This window comes from Amphibalanus amphitrite, unplaced genomic scaffold, assembly GCF_019059575.1.
Source record: "Amphibalanus amphitrite isolate SeventyFive unplaced genomic scaffold, NRLGWU_Aamphi_draft 001266F_arrow, whole genome shotgun sequence".
Classification (NCBI taxonomy): Eukaryota; Metazoa; Arthropoda; class Thecostraca; order Balanomorpha; family Balanidae; genus Amphibalanus; species Amphibalanus amphitrite.
In genome coordinates, this window is record NW_024882759.1 from 78,219 (window position 1) to 98,414 (window position 20,196).

General features: G+C 57.8%; 1 protein-coding gene across 4 annotated transcripts in view; it reads left to right on the plus strand.

The window, feature by feature from the left end:
* Window positions 1–20,046, plus strand: part of LOC122371645 (nuclear hormone receptor E75-like) — a 39,757-nt gene extending 19,711 nt beyond the window's left edge. For 3 of the 4 annotated variants that reach the window (XM_043348091.1, XM_043348094.1, XM_043348092.1), the window contains exons 3-6: window positions 6,498–6,642; window positions 12,708–12,955; window positions 16,364–16,573; window positions 18,004–20,046. In XM_043348091.1, coding sequence (XP_043204026.1) covers window positions 6,498–6,642; window positions 12,708–12,955; window positions 16,364–16,573; window positions 18,004–19,047 — 1,647 coding nt within the window. In that variant the 3' untranslated portion in view covers window positions 19,048–20,046. Of the gene's footprint in view, window positions 1–6,497; window positions 6,643–11,423; window positions 11,635–12,707; window positions 12,956–16,363; window positions 16,574–18,003 lie in introns of those variants that run through there. The other variant, XM_043348095.1, reaches the window with a different exon arrangement.
* Window positions 20,047–20,196: the final 150 nt, after the last annotated feature.

Below are 20,196 nucleotides of genomic sequence, written 5' to 3' on the forward strand. Positions count from 1 at the left end.
GGCCCTCTCGGGCAACAGCTTTGCAGTCACAGCATCCGGATCTTCCAAGACTCGCGCCTGGACTCCCGCACCTCTGCCGATCAAGAAGTGACTCGGCGTTAGCGGGTTTTCATAATCTACTCCGTCGCCCACAAAGGTAAGTGGGCGGGAGTTGACGCACGCCTCAACATCAAAAAGAACCGTTTCCAGCTCGGTCCGCGTGAGAGCGCGCGCACCCAGCGACTTCCGAAGGCCGGACTTCACGGATCTGATCAACCGTTCCCACCAGCCTCCCCACCATGGGGAACGAGGCACAATCCGCTTCCAGCGCGGAGCCAGATGCCCGTAGCAGTTCTGAAGCAGCTCACTTACGCTCAGAAACGTCTTGGCGTTGTCGGAATATATGACGGACGGCATTCCTCTCCTAGCCGCAAACCTCCTAAACGCCAACATAAACTGCTCCTGCGACAAAGAATCAACCAACTCCACGTGAATGGCGCGGGTGACCGCGCACGTGAACAAAGTAATGTAAAACTTCTTGCCCGGAAAGTCTACACAAAAGACTGGTCCGGCGTGGTCCACTCCCGTCACAGAAAAGGGCGGCGCTCGAGTGACCCTGCTCTCAGGTAGCGGAGCCGCCGACTCGTTACAGCTGGGAGCGTCCTGGCGCCTACAACTCACACAGCTGCGCTTCACTCTCTTTGCTAAACAGCGCAAGCCCACTATCCAAAACGACGACCTGATGGCACTGATGAGCGTCGAGACACCAGCATGGCTCATCAGCCGGTGCTGCTCCCTCACCAACAACTCTGCCACACGGCCCTTCGGAAGCAAAACAGGATGCTTAGCCTCATACGATAACTCTGACATCTGCAGCCGACCTCTCATCCGAAGGAGCCCGTCATCACCCAAAACGGGCGTCAGCTGATGGATAGGCGAGGACTTGGGCACCGGCCTGTTTCCTCTCAGCGCCCTCAACTCATCCTGGAACGCGACCCGCTGCACGTCCTTCAACAGGTCAGTCCGGGCGTCAATCAGTTCATCACCGGACAACTCAGTCTGCAGCTCGCGGACCCGTGAACGACAGTTCCGGATGAACCGGCGAACCCACGCCATCACGCGCACCACCTTACCGAAAGAACTGCAGCGTTCGGCGTCAACTAGTGGTGTCACGGGCTGGCTCGGAGCGATCAGCACTCCTGTCTCCTCCACTGGAGACTCATCCTCGGCCAGCTCCTCGCTGGTGACAAACAGTCCGCAATCCGCCGGCCGCTCTAGCGGCGACCGCAACCACACAGGTCCTCGAGTCCACAACTCCGAGGCGAGCAGATCCTCCGCGAACAGACCCCTGGACGCTGCATCCGAGGGGTTGTCCACGCCTCTGGTGTGGTGCCAGTCGGACGGGTTCGTCAGGCTCTGGATTTCAGCAACCCTATTTCTGACGAACGGCTTCCACTTCAAGGGCGAGCTCTGAACCCATGCCAAGGCGACGGTGGAATCCGTCCAACAAAAGACAGGCACATCATCAGACAACATCAGAGCCCTCCGCACATGGCCCACCAGGCGAGCTGCTATCAAGCAGCCCATCAACTCAAGCCGAGGGAGGGTCACCGGCTTCACAGGCGCAACACGAGCACGTGCCAGAACGAATGACACAGCAAAGTCACCACTGGGCTGCTCAAATCGCAGATACACCACACTGCCATAGCCCCTGGTGCTCGCGTCACCGAACACATGGATCTCCAGTCCCGTCATCTGGGACCAAGTCACTCCAGACACAGTGTAGCAGCGAGGGATTGTCAACTGCTGCAGCTGCGGAACCCCAGTCAACCACCTCTGGATCACGCCAGCGAGCTCACTGGGAATGGGGTCATCCCAGTCCAAGCCAAGCAGCCACAGCTGCTGAAAGAGAATCCTGAGCACCATCACAAATGGTACGAGAAAGCCCACTGGGTCAAACACTCTCGCCAGGAGGCTCAGGACAACCCGCTTGGTGGGAACAATGTCTGAGGGAAGACTGACACCGTCATATCTCAGTACATCATCGTCTGGGTCCCAACCAACACCCAGAACCTTCAGAGTCTCTTCACGGTCCTCCCGAGGCGAACTAGCACGGTCCAGCACCAGCGTGCTGTTGGAGTGGCACTTGCTCAGCACCATCCCTGCCTCGGACAGGATTTCTCTCCCCTCAAGAAACATCTCGCTGGCCTCCTGCTCCGTGTCAGCACCGGTCAACCAATCATCAACATACAAGTTGCTCTGTAGCTCAGTCACGACCTTGGACTGCGGATACTGACTGAGGTGGTGTCTGACAGTAGCATTCAAAAGAAATGGCGACGAGGTGACCCCAAACGGAACTCTACAAAAGCGCATCTGACGCACCCTGCCGTTGAGTTCCCACAAAAATCGGAGGAAGTCCCTGTCCTCCTCTCGCACAGAGATCTGAAGGAAGGCCTTACAGATGTCCCCAGTCACCGCATACCTGTGACGGCGAAACCGCAGCAAGACGTCAGTCAGGTTGGGGATCAGGGACGGTCCAGCCTCCAAACAATCGTTCAATGATACCCCGTTGGGGCCACACGCCGAGGCGTCGAACACAGGACGGACCTTCGTAGACGCACTCCCAGGACGCACAACAGGCCTGTGGGGCATGTAGAACGCATCATCAGAACCTTCAGCCACAGGCACCTCCTCAATCACACCAGACTTCTCCCAATCCAGGAGAACAGAGTCATAACTCTCTTTGAGCTGAGTGTCACGTTCTAACTTACGCATCAGCCCAGACAATCTGGCTTCAGCAGAGTCACAGTTGTTCCTCAACTCAGGGAGATCCTTCTTCCATGGAAGTGCTACCTCATAGCGACCTTCCTTCTTACAAACAGATGCATTGAAATCCGTGAGAATAGGATTCTGACTGTCATCATCATCATGCTGAACACCAATGATTTCCAGATCCCACAAGTCACGGAATGTTTGGTCTGGCAAATCGTTCAGCAACAGGAGCTGGCAAGACGTGGTCAGAGCAGCCACCTTACCGGTCACCGATCCCGAGACAATCCATCCGAAGACGGTCTCCTGAGCCACCAGTCCAGTCGGGGTGCGAATCATCCCGTCTCTGACTAGCTGCCAATACTGGTCCAGTCCCACCAGCAGATCCACGGTCAGACGGTGGTCGGAGCCGAACCTCCCATCAGCAAGGTCTACACCAGCAAAGCAGCGGAGAGCCTCCGAACAGACCTGGGGACGCTGTAGGGGGGCACAAATCACTGGCACCTCGATAGCTCGCAGGGAAAACAAACCAGGCCTAGCAGTGTTAGCTCCTGTCATCTCAGCCTTGTACACATTTCGGTCACATGTGGAGGACTTTCCTCCAAACACACAGTAAGTAGTACGTTCAGCGCCCACCCACTCTGGGCCTACCTTCTCTACCAGAGCTTGGCTGACATAACTACGATCACTGCCAGTATCAAATACCACTGTAGCTTCTACCTCTCCTTTGCTACCCTTCACAAGAACTCTAGCAGTGGGTAGCACACTGCACTGCCTAGGAGGCACACATGACAAAGAAGCACCAACTGACCCCCCAACCCCAGTGTGTTCTCCCTCTGCACCCTGAGCCTCATGACCATTGGAGTCACCTTTGTTAGCAGAGTCAATCACATGTTTATAGCAGCACAGAATGTGATGCTTGCACTTACAGTGAGCACACTTTTGAAGGCAGTACCTGGCTCTATGTCCACTACGGAGGCAAACAAAACAGAGTCCTGACTCACGCACTCGCTGCTGCCGAGCACTAACATCTAACTTCAGAAAACTGCTGCACTTGGCTGCCTGATGGGCACCAGAGCAAAACCCACACCTGTCTGCCGGAGATGATGACTGAAGAGCAGCTCCAGAGGGCACAGGAGCACCTCTTGGAGCGTCCCACCTTGCTGGAGCATGTCCTGGTCGACCATCTCGGGCTGCGCCAGAGGGAGCAGGTGCCCTCTGCGAAGATCTCTGAGACTGAGACGACCGCAAGTGGCGGCCATCACCACCACCTCCCGATCCGCCCTGGCGACGGAGCTCAGGAGCGCACAGTTCAGTTTGAGCACCAAGCACAGTCGACCTGTCCTTCCTCTCAATCTCTGCTTTGAGGCATGAGAGCAGATGTTGAAGATCACTTTCTTTGTCCGCACTGTTTCTCGCCCACTCCATTCGAAACGAGTCTGGCAGACGGCTCAAGATGAGTGGAGTAAGAATGACTCCATATGTCTCACCTCCGATCCCCAGTCTCTCCAGGCTCCTCACGTGAAGTTGGAGGGCATCTTGGACCACCTTTAGATCATCACCGTCTTTCAGACCCAACTGCAAGAGCTGATTGACATGAGCAAAAATGATCTTTGACGGCTTGGCAAATCTTTCCTTCAGTAGCTTGCAGGCTGTTTCATAGTTCCCATGCACCACAGCCAGCCCTTCTATGACCTTCTTCGCATCTCCGTATAGGACAGAGCGCAAGTACACAAACTTTGACACCTCTGGGAGATCTGAACTGTCCACTGCTGCCTGGAATTGGTCCCAGAAAGTAGACCACTCCAAAACGTCTCCCCCAAACTTGGGTAACTCAATTTTTGGCAGGTTCACTGTTTTGATTCCACAAGAATCACTGTCACCATGGTCTTCCGCAGCCTGACCAAGGAGAGCTTTACGAGCACGCAATGCCAGTATCTTACATTGGTGCGCCCGCTCCCTCACTTCTGCTGCCTTACTGATGTCTTCATCGAGCTCAGCACTGTCGATTAACATCTCAATGTTTTCCTGCAGCGAGTCAACCTTCAACAGACGTGCTTCAAAGTCAGCATATGCACAGTCTAGCTCCACTAGATCACCTTCACCTTCGATGACCTGCTCAAGTTTTATAATTGCCCGCTTGAGCCAACCTCGGGCGGCAATTCTGGCGCGCACCAGTTCATCCAGGCCCGCCATCCCTCGAGTTTCGGCACCAAATTGTTCAGTATTGTTCTGACAAATCTCTCAAATCTCATTCCTCATCGCTGCGAGGCCGTAACAACTCTTGGCCATAACGCACAAATCTTCTCATCGGTCTTTGGCACACTTTATTTTGCCACATCAACCACAAACAACCATCCAGCCACGAGACCAAGGCAAGTAATGACAAAATCATATGAATCAACGTTGAAACACGAAGTAATGCATATATGACGCGGCTGCGTCAAACAAAGTGAAAATTCGGCAAAGTTCCCGGATGTTGGACTAAACCGCTGCATCTGCTAAACAGCTGCAAATTCTAGAGGAGATACAGTGGCACTAATTTAAATCCTCAACAATCTCCAAACACTAGATTCCCGTTCAATGTTGGTGGCAGAGCTGCCTTTTCAACCTTGAAGTGCAACAAGTGCGGGGAAGGAAAATCCCCGCTGCCCTCAATTCAGCCCACCAACTACACTTCCCCCTCCCCCTCCCTCTCTCGTGCGTGCGTCGGCGACCTCGGTTCAGCCCCCCCCCCCCCTCTCGGGCGGAGAGCGTCGCCTCGTAGTCGATCCATACCGCTCGGCCTCGAGAGTCGTCGTCGACGGTGCCGCGAGTATCCCTGAAACCATCGACCGCCGATGCGGCCTTCGGCGGCGCTGGGCGGCGCGCCGCGCGCTCGAGCCGCCGCGGGGTCAGGCGGGTCGCGCACTGCCGATAGCCGCCGGCTATGGACGGCGGCATCGACCTGGCGACCGAGGTCACTGGCGGCACAGACGTTCACCCGGCGGCCGACCAAGGCCATGGGAGGAGGGAGGGGTGGTGGAATCGTCTGTAAAAGACGGAGGAAAGAAGGAGGGGAAGGCGGCAAGTCGAGCAGAATGATATGGAGGTTGGGGCTAGGCGACCAAAGCAGGTATTTGCCAGAGTTCGGGTGGGCCCGGTGGGGATAATTTCGAGGATAATTTCATGATGTTTGAACGGGTTAAATGCAAAAAAAAAATCCAGACCAGCTCGCAGTTCGACTTGCATTTTCGACTAGCTCGAGGCCCAATGCCGCTTCAGAGTTTCCAACCACTTCTTATAGCTTACACTTTGATTTCTCGATTTTGGCCTGTCATCCAAATCACATGGCTCACAACACAACCACTACGGCCGTTGCCACAAGGGCGGCCAAGCGTCACGATCCGCCGCCGCCGCCGCCGCTGGTGCCCGGCTGGAGGTGCTGCCATTGACCTCCGCCGGTCAGGCACCTGGCGGCGGCGGCGGCGGCGGCGACTGGGAATGACCGACGGACGCTGACCGGAGGCGGCGCGCGCGCTCGCCCGTGACGCCTGAGAAAACATGGACCCGAGCGGCGGCCCGCGCCGGCGGCAGGGACAAAACTGTCCCACCACTGGAATTCCAATCACAAGCGATTTTGTTGTTTGCTGCGTATCCCTGTGAACAATCTGAATGAGCTGACCCAAAATCAGCTGCTATTTCCAGTCAGCTTTTTGCATAGCTGTCCCAGTTTCTGCACTAACCCGTTGACTTGTGATCTTTTGCAGGGCTTTTTCCGCCGTTCGATTCAGCAGAAGATTCAGTACAAGCCGTGTACCAAGAGCCAGAACTGCTCCGTGCTGAGGATCAACCGCAATCGCTGCCAATACTGCCGCCTCAAGAAGTGTCTCACTGTTGGAATGAGCCGCGATGGTAAGTCACAACTCTGTCACCGTATTACCTACGGTACAAACCTGTCTGTGGTGGATATCATCCTCATAATGCCGAGTTTCCGGGATCGTAACCCGCTACGCTGGTCACCTTATCATTGTCGTGAACAAGTCAAGGCTATGCTCCACACCGGCGCCATTGTCATACAGGCTTCCTCAGAAAAATGCTGGCACGATAAGGTGCCGGTGGCGTGGTGGCCGAGCGGTGCATGACGGTATTTTGGGAGCACGGATCGCGCCCGCCTCGGTCGGACCTCTTTGTCCAGTCGGGACGGCCCGCTGGATCGGGGGGAGTGGAGGGGGGGGGGGGCGTCCGGGTCATGGGGCGCGCGCCAGCCCCGCTCTGGGATGACGTCATGGCGCCGCTCTGCAGGGGCCAACGACCGCTGCAGTGGGGTCGATGACCCGGCGCCGCCCGGCGTCCCCTGCGAACGGCGGGCGGTACTCTCCGGATACCTTCCTCACTCCTCTCAACACCCACCGTACCATCACCCACCACCCACCACCTCTCACCGCCCTACCACCCATAGCCCCACCTCCCACCTCCCACCGCCCGCCGCCCGCCACACGCGACAAGTGCTCCTCTGGTAACGGGACGTGCCATGACGGTGCTCCAGATGCGTCGGTCGGTACGCAGCGCGCGTGCCGCCGGGGAGGTCATGCACCCCACCTCTGAAACTGCGCGGCTGTGGCTGCAGGCGGGCTGAGTGTGGAGTTCGGGACGGAGGAAATTTGCCGAGAACGATGATGTTCTGTGAATCGCAATAGACCCAAGAGATCATCTATCGGATCCTTGTTGAGCCTGAACGTTCTGGCGACTGTTGCATTGCGGGGACCTGGAGTAAATGAGGTCGTATAGGAACAGCAGCATGTTTGCAGGCCTTCAAATAACCCTCGCCCCGTTGGGGGGGGGGCCATTTTGGCCCCCCCCCCCTGTGGTTTTTCCTGAATAGCAAGAAAACGGCGGCGCGCAGCGCCGCCAAATTTTCAGTACCTTCCCGGGCATCAATTTGACACCTTCACACCAAATTTCAAGTCTTAGGTCACCTTAGGTCAGGAGTTATTGAGGTCAAACTAAGGTCATGTTCGAGCAAAAATGAGCAAAAAACATGCAATCTTGAAACGCTCACCAAATCTACAGTTATCAAGCAATTTCAAAGTTCTTTATATGGTCTAGTAGACAAAAAGCGGCGCTACAAAACTGCTATCTCGGATTTTCAAAATTTTTGGTTTTGACCAAAAAAAAAATCAAAAAATTGATTTTTTTTGAAAAACTTTGAAAAAATCCAAAATTTTTCCGAATTTCGAAAAAAACCGGAATATATGTGATAGTCCCAGCGCTCTTCTATATACATACCAAATTTCAGGTCGATATCTCGTTTTTTGGCCAAGTTATAGCGAAAAAACTGTTCAAAAATGATGACGTCAAATTTTTGAACTCAATTTTTAGCAATTCTAGACCACGTACGGCAAAACAAAGACCACCATTGAACTCCCCGTGACGAGCTGCATCGATTCGATACCCATTTTATGCAAAAATATTAACTTTGAAATTTGACCTAATTTGACCTGACCTTGACCTGACCTTGACCTGACCTTGACCAAAACGTGATTTAAGCTGGCCCCAAAGGCTGCCTGACCCATATAATCGCATTTGTCATGTAAAATGGACCATAAAACATGTATCACACGACACTTTAATATTGTGACCCCCCCGTGACCTGACCTCTGTGACCTGACCTGGTATCAGTGACCTCAAATAGCAAAATATGTGTTTGAAGAACATTTCCCCATCGATGATTTTCAATGAAATGCATTTTACTCGATTTTACAACGCATTTCTTGAAGTGCCTGTAAACGGTGAAAATTGGACCTTTGACCTGACCTGTGACGTCATCGGTTTGACCTAGGTCAATAAAATTGGGTCACAAGGTAGTTCCCCGTTGGGGCTATCCAACGCCGTTTACCGCTTGTCGCTATGTTGCGTGGTTCTCGAGATCTTAGGGGGGGGGCCAAAATGGCCCCCCCCCCAACCGGGCGCGTTGCTCGGCAGAGCCCAACGGGGCGCGGGATAAACCTCCCTTTATCTAAAATGGTACAAGTGTTTGGTGCAGTTGGCACTCGATGGGTGACCCATTTCCCAGCTCATGTTGAGATAACAGCTTCCCGTTGCAAAATGTATTTCGAGAGCGTTCATTTCATCACAAAGGAGCTCTGTCCCACATTCCGCGGAATGGCGCCCCGCCCTCGAATCTCCGAGCGTTCACCCTCATCTCCTTGCGACGGGTGACCGGTGCTGACCCGTCGATGACCTGTTGATGACCCATGAGTGGCCGCTCATGACCGCGATCACCGACCTCTGACGGCGCCAGGGGAACGTCCGGGGCGGCCCGCCGAGTATGACACACTCCGGACGTGGCGATAGGTCCGCCCCTCGGCCTCCCCTCCCCCGCCCCCGCCGCCGCCGCCGCCGCCGCCGCCCCGCCGGTCAGCGACCTCGCCATGACGGGTCACCCGGCTGCCGCCGCCGCCGCCGCCACTGCCCCAGTTGGCGGCGCTAATCTGAGGCGGCGGCGGCGCGCCGGCCAGAAGGGCTGGTCCGCGCGCGAGCTACGGTCGAGCCGCCGCCCGTCCGACCGTCTGGTCTGGTCTGTTTTGGTCTGGTCATCAGTTGTTGTGAGGGTGAATATTGTGTGAGCTGGAGGCATTCGACATGGGTTACAACGCCAAAAGTGAGTTCTCCCCATTCATTGCTTCCTATAGATTTCGTGATTTCACACTTCTCTTGCTTTTCCGAATTTCGTGATGTTAATTGAAAATTGTATTTGAGATTGGTAGACAATATTATGTCCGTGTTGGCTTTTCTGCTCCTCATAAAACAACAGTACGCGGATCTTTCTACCTCGCCCCACCCCTCGATCTCCGGCGATTTATCAGTTTTCGCCTCGCCGACGCCGGCAGTCGCCGCCCAACATCTGTTGCCCCTGTCTAGTGTCGATGTCCTCATCGGTCACCGTCCCCAGAGCGGCCGCCGTCCTCACCTGATGACGTCATGCTGCCCTGACTGCTCTCCCTGATCCTCTCTCCCATTCGTCCTCTTCTAAATCCCACTTCCTTTTCTCCTTACTGTGTGCTCTCGAAGTCGTCCAAGCTCCTTAGTTGTGTTATTTTTTTTCGTTCATCCTCTTCACTCCTGACCTCTGTTGCATCTCATCACCTTCTTTGCTGTCTTCTTCATTCTCGCATGCTCTTTGTCGTCTTTAATCGTCGTCCTTCCTGGTCTTCACGTCCGCTTCTTTGTCATCCCCATTCCCTCGCTTGTCCTTCGCCCTTCGTGGTCTTCTCTATAATTATCAATGTCCTGCGTCCTTGCTCTTTTTTACCCATTGATCTTCTGTTGGCTTCAGAGTTCTGAATTATGGTTCATTCACCTGTGCGACATCCCGTCCGCATTACACAATCACATGTCCTCTCATTCTTCCTCATTTTGTCATTACCTGTCCTCATCCCGTCCTCATTTCGCGATCATCTCCTCTCATCCCGTCCGTCCTCATTTTGCTATCACCTGTCCTCCCATGCCGTCCTCATTTCGCTATCACCTGTCCTCCCATGCCGTCCTCATTTCGCTATCACCTGTGTGCGCTAGACGGCTCTGCTCGGAGCAGTGACCCCGCTCTGTGCGGGTTCAGTACCCTCACCAGCCGCCGCCGCAGCGGCCACAGCCCTCCGCTGCCCTGAACCCGGCGGCGCCGTCTGCCCTGGCCACTGCAGATCAGCTGTGGTGCTCCTCCCTCCTCTGGGGAGCCAGCCATGGGGTCAGTCACCCTCTGCGCCACCGCAGCCGCTCGGCCGGTCACGCAGGAAGTTCACGCAGAACTTCCGCTGCGCTATTACCGTCTCGCCTGCGCCAGGAACGGGACATAATTGTGGCGCACCGGCGGCAGGCAGCGGCGCGCGACCAGACGCCAGCACCGCGCGGCGGGCCGGGGTCACTGGCTCGGTAATGGCCCGTACGCTGAGCGCTCCTTCCTGGAGTAGGTACCATTGCCCTCTCGTTGTCTGAGCAGCTGAACGGTGCCCTCGTTTTTGCCATCGCTCGTCGTTGTTCGGAGATTGCAAGTGCTGGCAGTCACGGACGAGAGGTATGTTCGTTCGGGGTGTGGCGTCTGAGGTATGGTATGACGCCAACTGATGGGTTTCTGGTGCGAGGGTTTGGTGGGTGGCCGGAAAGGACTGTCCGAGGCCCTCTTGTGGCCTCAGCTCGGGAATGGGAGCAGTGCTGGGGACCGGCCGATGACTCGGGAGCTGAGTCATCCGACCCGACTCCCCTGAGTCACCCTCGGGTTCCGATCCTCATTGGGGTCACTGCGAGCTGCAGAGAATCGGATCAGCTGCCCTGTCCTCCGGGTATCGACATAATTGATTGGTTTAAACGCACCACTGAAGGCATAAGTGGCTCAAACGGCCAAAAACGCAGCGATTTCCCCCCGACGTTCGCCGGGATTATTTGATTCCGCGCTCGAAGTTTCTGGCAGCGCTGTGCCGCCTCCGCGGTGCTCGCGCGCTACCGTCGCAAACAACCTCCTCGTCCTCGCAGCGATGACCCACCTGACGGTCGTCGCCCCCCGATAAATGGGTCAGCGGCGCCCCCGCCTCGCCTCCGCCCCCCTATTGACGCGCCGGCTCGGTTTCAAGGTCGGGCTCAGCGCGCAGCCGCCGCCGGCGGCCGGCAGCCACGGCGTGCGCCCCCGCCGTACTGCAGTCGCCCCCCGCGCCGCGCCGCCGCAGCCGCTCCGCCGCGCCGTCCGAGAGGCCGGTCCTGCAGTGTCGGGTGGTCGTGTGAGGACGCGAGCGGTGTCACAGAGTGCAGCGAGAGAGAGTGGCGAGATGGTCGGGATGGACGTGGTCAGCCGGTCCCCGATTCTCAAAGGGATTCTGCAGGGAGAAGCGGAAGCAAAACCAAGACCGAGTTCGCGTAAGTTTGAGGCCCGCGGGCGGCGGTCGCGACTGCAGGCCGTTGCTCCGGCTCGGGACGGGTCATTGCTTTTCTTGGCCTGGCTCTCTGCCCCTGCAGGAGCCCTCTTGCCCTAGTCACGCTGAGGTTGTGGTTTCGTGCGACGTTTCTGATTGATATCGCCTGCAGAATTGCCGACTCATTGCTCTGTAATTGTCCAGATGGGCTTCCATCCGTGACTGGGCAGTCTGAGGTCGTAGTGCCTGGTTAGTTGATCTGAAGTGAACACTGCCTACAAATTCTCTGTCTACTTAACATCACTTTACTGATAGCTACTTCTTCCTTCGGTACGCGTCGAATGACAATCGTACTCTATTGTCGAGTCACACCCCGGCGCCATGTCACCTTCCGCTTCCGACTTCCTCGTCGCCCAGCCTTCCTGTGCGTGAGCTGTTTCCGTTTACCCGCACCCGCCCGACCCCCAGCCAATGCGCTGCCGCTGCCGGTTCCGCATCGGCCGCTATGCTAATGACCTCCGGTAAAGGTCTCTGCCGTCGGCGAGATTCAGCTCGCTCGGGAGTGCCGGGCGGCCGGCCGGCTCCGTTAGTCCGGCGCCGTGCCGATGAGACCGGTACGGAGACGGGTTTTTCTCGCTCCAATACGGTGTGAGTGGCACAGTGAGCCAGTTAACTGGCACGTATGGGGTCAGCCGTGTGCCGCTATCTGGGTTACGCACGGCCGGTCCGGGTCTCGGCAGCGTTGGGCAATCGGATGAATTAGGTTGTGGGACGGCTTTTGCGAGAGGTCGGTCCGGTTCGGTATCTTAGTCTGTTCGTCAGATTTGTGATCTTCTTTTATATTGAATCAATGAAATTAATTTGTCGCTACCCTTGTCGTGTCTCTTATTAGCACGCCATGCTTCCACTCTGTCTTATCTGATCGCATTTTCATCGCATCCGTGGTCAGCCCTTTTCCTCTCAATTTTCCTATCTACCCAGCCATCACCTCATGAGCTCTTTCATCCTCCTCCACCCCTGCACTCTTTAGCCGTGTGTTTCGGCCGCGTCTAACCCGCTTTTTCTCCTCCGTTTCAGCCGTGCGTTTCGGCCGCGTGCCCAAGCGGGAGAAGGCCAAGATGTTGGCTGCGATGCAGTCGGTGAGCCGGCAGCAGCAGCAGCGCCAGCAGACGGCTCTGGCTGAGCTGGAGGACGGCCCGGCGCTGGCCGAGGCCGTGGTGCGCGCCCACCTGCTCACCTGCCAGTTCACCGGGGGACGGGTGGCCGCGCTACTGGAGAGGGCACGGCTTACGGCCCAGCAGGGAGCCGCCGACACCGCCGCCAACGTGAGTGTAACGGGACTACCACAGGGAGGCGCGCGGCAGCGCCGGATTCGCTGAAATACTGAGCCTCATGGCCTTCACGCTTTGTTGGCTCTTTTGTGAATGTGACGATATCTAGACAACAAGTTGAAATGTTTCATTTAGCATACTGAGCCCATAATCACATCCTTATCAGCGTTCATTTCTCTTGTGTTCCGACGTTAAAGCCGCCACATCTCACACGCGCCGGTTTAATATCCTGTCAAGGGCGCACGACACACCGCGCCTAAAGCCGGAAAGTGTTTCATTGCCATCGCCCTGCCCTGGCGCGGTGAGGCATCTTCTCACGACAGCGGGCGCCGCGGACCAGATCTGTCCTCGGAGTGGGCCGCTGTCCCTGTGTGAGCGGACGGGAAGTGTGCACAGTGCACCGGCCGGGCCGTGCATGTCGGTCAGTGGGCCGCCGGACCAAGGCCAGGCCGGGCCGCTGCCGCCGACTGCAAACTGTGCAATTTCCTGACACGGTCGCTGTCGCTATGACCGCCATCGGTGCCATCGGTGCAGCCTGCAGTCCATCAGCGCGACACGGAACGCACCCTTCGGCAGTTATGTAACTCGTTGGCATGCCATCTACTCGAGCAGTACTCCTGGGAATACTACAGCGCAAGGCTTTATCGGTTGACGATTGCACTTTTGTCCGTAGTCAAGGTCTTCAAGCTACCGCCTACCTTATATGGATTGACGGGCTTCATATATTTTGTCATTAATGTTGAATTATTATGTCATTTTGTCCATTTGAAGTCGGTAAACCTTTTTATGACACACCTGCCTCACCGGAACCCTAGATCTCCCTCTTTCTCAGCGTAAAATCCCGACTGTCGCAATCAAGTCTATCCGTTGTCTCAGAAGCCATCCCAGCGCCTCTTTGCGAGCGAACAACAACAACCCTGTGCTAACCTCCGACCTCTCTGTCCTCTCTGCGCTCTCTCTATCCACCTCAATCGACCGGCCGGTCCGGGCGAGTCGAGTGACGCACGCACTCTCTCTCTCCACTTCCGCCCCTCTCCCCCCTCGGGCACGTGGCTCGCGCTGCCGCCTCCTGCGCTGCTCAGCCGCTGACGTCACCGCTCACCTTGGAGTGCCTCGGGGCCCAATGACCTTCGTCGGCGCCGTCGGGGTGGCCTCAGCAGCAGCGCCGTCGGCCGAGACGCCCGAGGTGCGGCTCGCTGCCGACCCGGGGCATGTTGCGGCTATCTCCGGGCGGCGAGCGGCCGAGCCGGGCCCGTGCGCTATTGTCTCGGCCCGGCCGGCCGGCAGTGGGTCGCGACCTCGTCTGACGGGCTGGACACGGCCGGTCGGCCGGACGGTCGGCGCTCAGGTGGCCCGGTGAGCCACATTTCGAAGGTCTCACCTGTGTGGAAGACCGGCCGCGCCCGGCCGGTCTGCAGATTAGGATGCTCCACTGCACCAGTTTTGGGACAGAGCTCGCCTGTCCCGCGCCGAACTGTACGCCGCAGTGGTGTGGAACGTTGCAGGACGATTTTATCGTCGGCCCGGCTTCCGGCGGTGGCAGTAGGTCGTCACGACCGGCCACGGAGCACGTGGCGCGTGCTCGGCGTGACATTTGTGACACATGTGAGCCAAGGCCCGCCGCGGAGAATCCTTCGCGGGCCGCCGGCCGGAGACAGCTGCGTCCCAGTTCTCCAGATAAGGTGACCTCTGCCTGCCGCCTCCAACACCGTTGTTTGCACCGCGTCATCCCGTACCGACGAGCTGTTGGCAATGTAATTACTTCTCCGTGCAACGCTCGCTTCGGCAGCACTTACCGGCAATAATTACGCCTCCTGCACAGCTGCTCGGCGCCTGCCGAGGACCATTCCACCGTGACAGGGCGTCAAGGTGACAGGCGACCCCCACGGGGAGGGGGAGGGAGGGGGCCGGATGCATCGATCCTTCCTACCGCAGCAAGATATATTTGCGAACGAACCGGTAGCATCGCTTCTGGCACGCTCCGGTTTCGTTCTGAGAAGGCCGTGAGCCGTTGGCGGTTGCGCGGCGTGGGCCGGCGCAGGGGCGCTGAACTCTGCCCGCTGCCAGTCAAGGGCAGACGGGTGCCGCCGCCAAACCGGGAAGCCATGGGATCCGGGAGACCGACTCGAGCCACCTGGTGATGTGCACGTTCATGGAATGGGTGCGGGGAGCTCTCGGCACGAGGCTCGGCGGTGTGGAATGCCCCGAGGTTAGGGAAGCAGAGCTCAGGGGCAGCGCTGCATTCTTTCTGGACTGACGTGGCCTCCGCTGACGCTCGATGACGTGGGCGGTGACATTGGGCGGGTGACGGTGACGGTCAGCGGTGCCGTGGTCGCGGTCACAGGTCGAGCGCCGGCCGGGAGGGGTAACCTTGGCCGACGGCCAACCTTGAATTGTAGTCCTATCTTCAGACGAGGTCGGTCGGTGGGTGATAAGATAGCCCTTTCCGCGTCCATGACAGGAGACAACGCGTCGCGACAAGGAACAGAAGCTGTCGTAACCATCTGCTGCTATGAGGAAGTTGGCCAACCGTCAAGCAATACATATACAATATATTAAAGAAAGATATTGCAAAATCATTGTCGCAATCAGACTTCAGATTACGAAAACGCTTTACGTGTTTTGTTCCGAAATTGCGAAATGTTATCGACTGTCACCTTATCGTGACGCGTCAACTGCGCGACAGTACCGGGTACCTTCATCCTGGTTCGGACCGCGAATTTCGTTGTTCTCCCATCTTAGGGCTGCCAAGTCTCACGTCAACTCGGGGAGGGGAGGGGCATTCCCGGCAGTGGCGACGTCATCCGTGACGTCAGCCGGCCTACCCGAGGTCGCGAACTGAACAAACAACCTGCCTGAGAGGCGGATTTGATTCCCGGTGCGGTAGCGGCCCGTTTGCGGGTATTTATAAACGGCACTGGCTTATACTATGCCCCGGATTCATCCGGACAGCGCGATTTTAAAATGCTGGAAATGAGGTCTCTCCTGTCTTTTCGTCTGACAACCTCTCATCCTTATCTCGGTCTTGAGAAGTCAATCCTGTTCCGCGTTTGACGGCTGCGGCTATCGTTCTGCTCCAGATCGTTGCACAAACACGCCACCTCATTCGGGGAACTTCAACAGTCGATGGCGTGACCTGTTCGTCCCATGGGGCCCCCGCGGCCGGCTCCTGACCTTGGCTGTCCGTTAGTTTTCACAGTGACGTGTCGTGTCCCTTGCACATGTCAATCACAACGCTGACGTGTCCTTATGGCGAGGTCGACTGCCGTCCCACAAACTGACGTTGCACAACTGACGTTTCTCGTCCATATTTTCCCTTCTGATATCTCAAAAACTGATGCCCTCACAGCTACAAGTCCCAACATTTCGTGTCCAACTGACATTTCTCTCTCCCCTTTCCAGGCGTGCCCGCTGAGCCCAGCCGAATCCTCGTCACTCGGCACCGACCTGGGCGAATCAGAACTCTTCGGCCCGCACATCAAGGCGGTGGTGGAGTTCGCCAAGCGTCTGCCCGGCTTCCTGCGCCTGCCGGAGGAGGACCGCGTCACCCTGCTCAAGTCGAGTGTGTTCGAGGTGCTGCTGGTCTGGCTGGCCGCCACGTTTGACGCTGAGGTGAGCACGAGAGAAATGCTGCGGCGGATGTATTGTGGGAGATATGTATGGGAGGGCAAGAGATGGGGTAGATGTAGATAAGGGAGATTTATTGTGCATGAGATGTGGGGGAAAAGTTGTTTGGTGGTGCGCATTAATTACGCAAAATATGCGTGGATAATGTCAGTAGTAGTGATGTAACCACGGGATGGAACGGAACGAATTGGTCCTTTTTGACCAATAAACACGGAAGAAGAATAGTTCGGAAGGTAGTGGGAGTGACATAAGGACAAGATAGGTGTGTGTGGGTGTGTGATAGTAGACATCTCTCGTTGAATTATCAACTTCTGAGAGTCACGGCCGCTGAACCGGTGCACTGATACCGGCCGAAACTGGCCGCGGGTGGCAGCGGCAGCGGACGGAGCGCCACGTTCAGTCGTTCATGGAATGCTCGTTCGCGGAAGTCACCAGGGTCGGACGGGAAAGTTGGCGGGCCGAGCCGCTGCTGGCGAGCCGTTGGGGCGATAAGTTGGATACCGTCAGGGGCATCCGGGTCGCTGAAAACGTTCACAGCGAGCTCTTATTGCGTGACCAGCAATACCAGTCGCTGTCAGGAAGTTTGAGCTGAGTCCATCTAAAATTAAATCAGCCCACTCGCTGGTCGTGTACTTTCTCAGTAGTGCGCCGTATTTCAGCTCTGACTCTCGCGTTCCATCAGTTCCGCTACTAAATGGCCGGTCATGGGGCCGCTAAATGACCGCCATGTGGTTGCTAAATCACCAGCCGGGCACATGCGCTCTGCTCCCATTTCGCTCCGACTCAGTCGAAAGGTCATCGCCCTCGGCACTGCGCACGGCTCAGGGCGCGGTGGGGCAGTGCTGATCGATAGAGTGGCGGCGGCAGCGGAGGCGGCCGAGGGGGTTGCATCACGCCATGGGCGTCACGTCACCCCCTCCCAGCCAGTGGCCCCCAAGCCGCCCCTCCCCCCCCCCCCCCAGCCAGCGGTCATGACCCGACTCAGCCTGACTCGTGCGGGGCTGTCCACCCCGGGTGACGTCGTATGATGGAGGGAGGCGCCGCTGGGTTACCGGTCACCTTTGCTTCACGGTCAAGGTCACTCATGGCGCAGGCTGTGCCAAGGGGAGGGGCGAGGCGGCGGTGCCTGCCGGGGCGGGCCTATGACGTCAGTTCCCCAGTTCTTGCGTCACGGGTGCCGTTCTAGTCCCTACTTGCACAAACTCCGGGTGTTGCGGCCGGGAAAAGTCGACCAAATTGCCGGGGAATTTGATCCTGGGATGATGACGCTCGTCATTAATGCGGTAGTGCTGGCCAATGAGGGCCTCTAATTGCTTGTGCTGACGTCAGAGCCGAGAAAGGTAGCGCGCCGCGTGTGAATTGATTCGTTCATTATCACCTGTGGAGGTATCTAACCGAGCTCTCCTTGTTTTCAGACGAGCACCGTGGCCTGCCTGAACGGCCAGCTGGTGCGCCGCGAGGCATACGCCGTCGGCTCTCAGCCCCGTTTCCTGCTCGACTCCATGTTCGAGTTCGCCTCTCAGCTGAACGCGCTGCGCCTGGATGACGCCGAGATCGGTCTGTTCTGCGCCTGTGTGGTGCTGACTGCCGAGCGGCCCGGCCTGCGCAGCGGCACGTTGGTCGGCCAGCTGCGCGCCCGGCTGGACGCTGCACTCCGTGAGCGGCTGGCTGTCAGCCACAGCGCTCAGCCGGACACCTACGAGCGCCTGTCGCGCAAGGTGCACGACCTGAAGACGCTCAACTCGCTGCACGCCGACCTGGTGCGCTCGCTGCGCGTGCCGGAGGAGACGGCCGTGTCGCCTGCCTGGTCGGCGGCCACCCCGCGACGGGCCGCCTGCTCCCCCTGCAGCGCCAGCTCCGGCTATGTGGGCAGCGAGGAGGAGGGCCGCGGTCGCTCGCCGACCCCTCCCTCCCGCGACCTGCCGCGGCTGGCCGCCGCCCTGCTCTCCCACAAACGGCGAGCCGAGGATGACGGACGCGCGGCGGCCGCGAGCCCGCCGGCCTCCCCACCCTCCCTCGAGGGCGGCGCCGGCGGAGACGAGTACATGCCGCTGCTGAAGCAGGCGCTGGCCGCCCCCGGCCTGGCCACCGCCGAGCACCCCCTGCCGCACAAGAAGTTCCGCTGGCTGCGCCGGGAGAGCGGCGTCGAGGGAGACGCTGCAGAGGAGGAGCGGGCGGCCGCACGCGCCGGCGCCACGCCCACACTGAGCCGGATCCTGGGCGCGCCGCCGCAGCGGCCCTGGAGCTCGGAGCAGATCCGCCAGCGCGAGGTGGTCGCCCGGCTGCTGGGCATGCCGCCGTCGCCGGCTTCCTCATCCAGCCCGGCGGCAGGCACACCGCCCTCGACACCGTCGATCAGCCACTCCCCCTCCCCCTCCGCTCCCGCTGCCTCTCAGGCGGAGCAGCCGCTCAACCTGACGAAGAGCGTACGCAGCCCCTCACTGGAGGCCGTGCAGTGACGGGTGTCGCCCGGCACGCCTCGCCCGGCCTCTCAGTTGGTCTGTACATACCTGCGGCCAAATGTGCCAGTTTCCTAGTACAAAACGACGCACGCACACTGTCGCGTAAAAGACAAATGCTCGGTCCCCGAGGCCGCTCTTGTTCGCTGTTCTGGATTATTGTTTAGCACATGTGTATAGTAGTGTATAAATAGCAAATACGGAGGCGCGTTGTTGTGAGACCGGGTGCTGTTTTCTCCGGGGTACAACAGCCGTGTCCGTGGCGCTTTGTTCCATGTCGCTCACTCTTGGTGTGCCCTCACTCGTCTGATGGAGCTGTGCACGTGCCCCAGTGACCCGTGTGACCGGCCGCGCGGCGCACCCACCCCGGCTCGGCGCCGGCACCCACCGAGGTCGGGCTCACGCTGTTGCAATACTGCAGGGATAGGGTGCAGTGCACGTGCGGCTTGCATCCTGCTCACGCAGATCGAGTGTACCCGCCGAAAATGCATGTATGTTAGTTGTAAATAGACGCCCTTCGCGGCCCTTTGGGTCGTTGGCCCTTTGGCAAGGTGGAGACGTGCTCTCATGTGTGTTTGAAAGTTGACTTTCCCGTGTGGTTCTGTGTGTGAGCGTGTGCTCGTTTGTTTGCCTGTTTACTTGTTTAGGTGTGATGTGTGCGATATGTCTAAGCCTGTGGATGCGATTGACTCCCTTATGGGCTTCTATATCCTGTATTTGCGAGTTTGCGCCCATGCGCCACCCATGTGACAGAGTTTTGGCGCGGGCTATGTTTTGCTGTTGGCGGGCGCTGGGGGAGGGGGGGGGGTGTTCGCTCGCCCTGTTGTTGGTCAGTGACCGTCTGGAGCGACCGAGAGGAAGGTGCGACGATTTAGATCTCTGATGAAGGTATATATTGGGTGCCGCCACGTGCGGAGCCCACTGCTGGTGTGAAGAGTTGACTGCGTACCATTGGTGTGATGACCAGAACGCTGAAAATACATACAGTCTGCTCGCAAAGCTCTGCTTTTCTCTGTGTTGGTTAAAGAAGATGAAGTGCGTGAGATATGATCGGAATGTGATGCTATACCCACAGCAACGGAATACGCCGGGATGAATGTCGGGAAGAATGCCGGGATGGAAGTCGAGAGCGTGCCTTTGACGAAACAA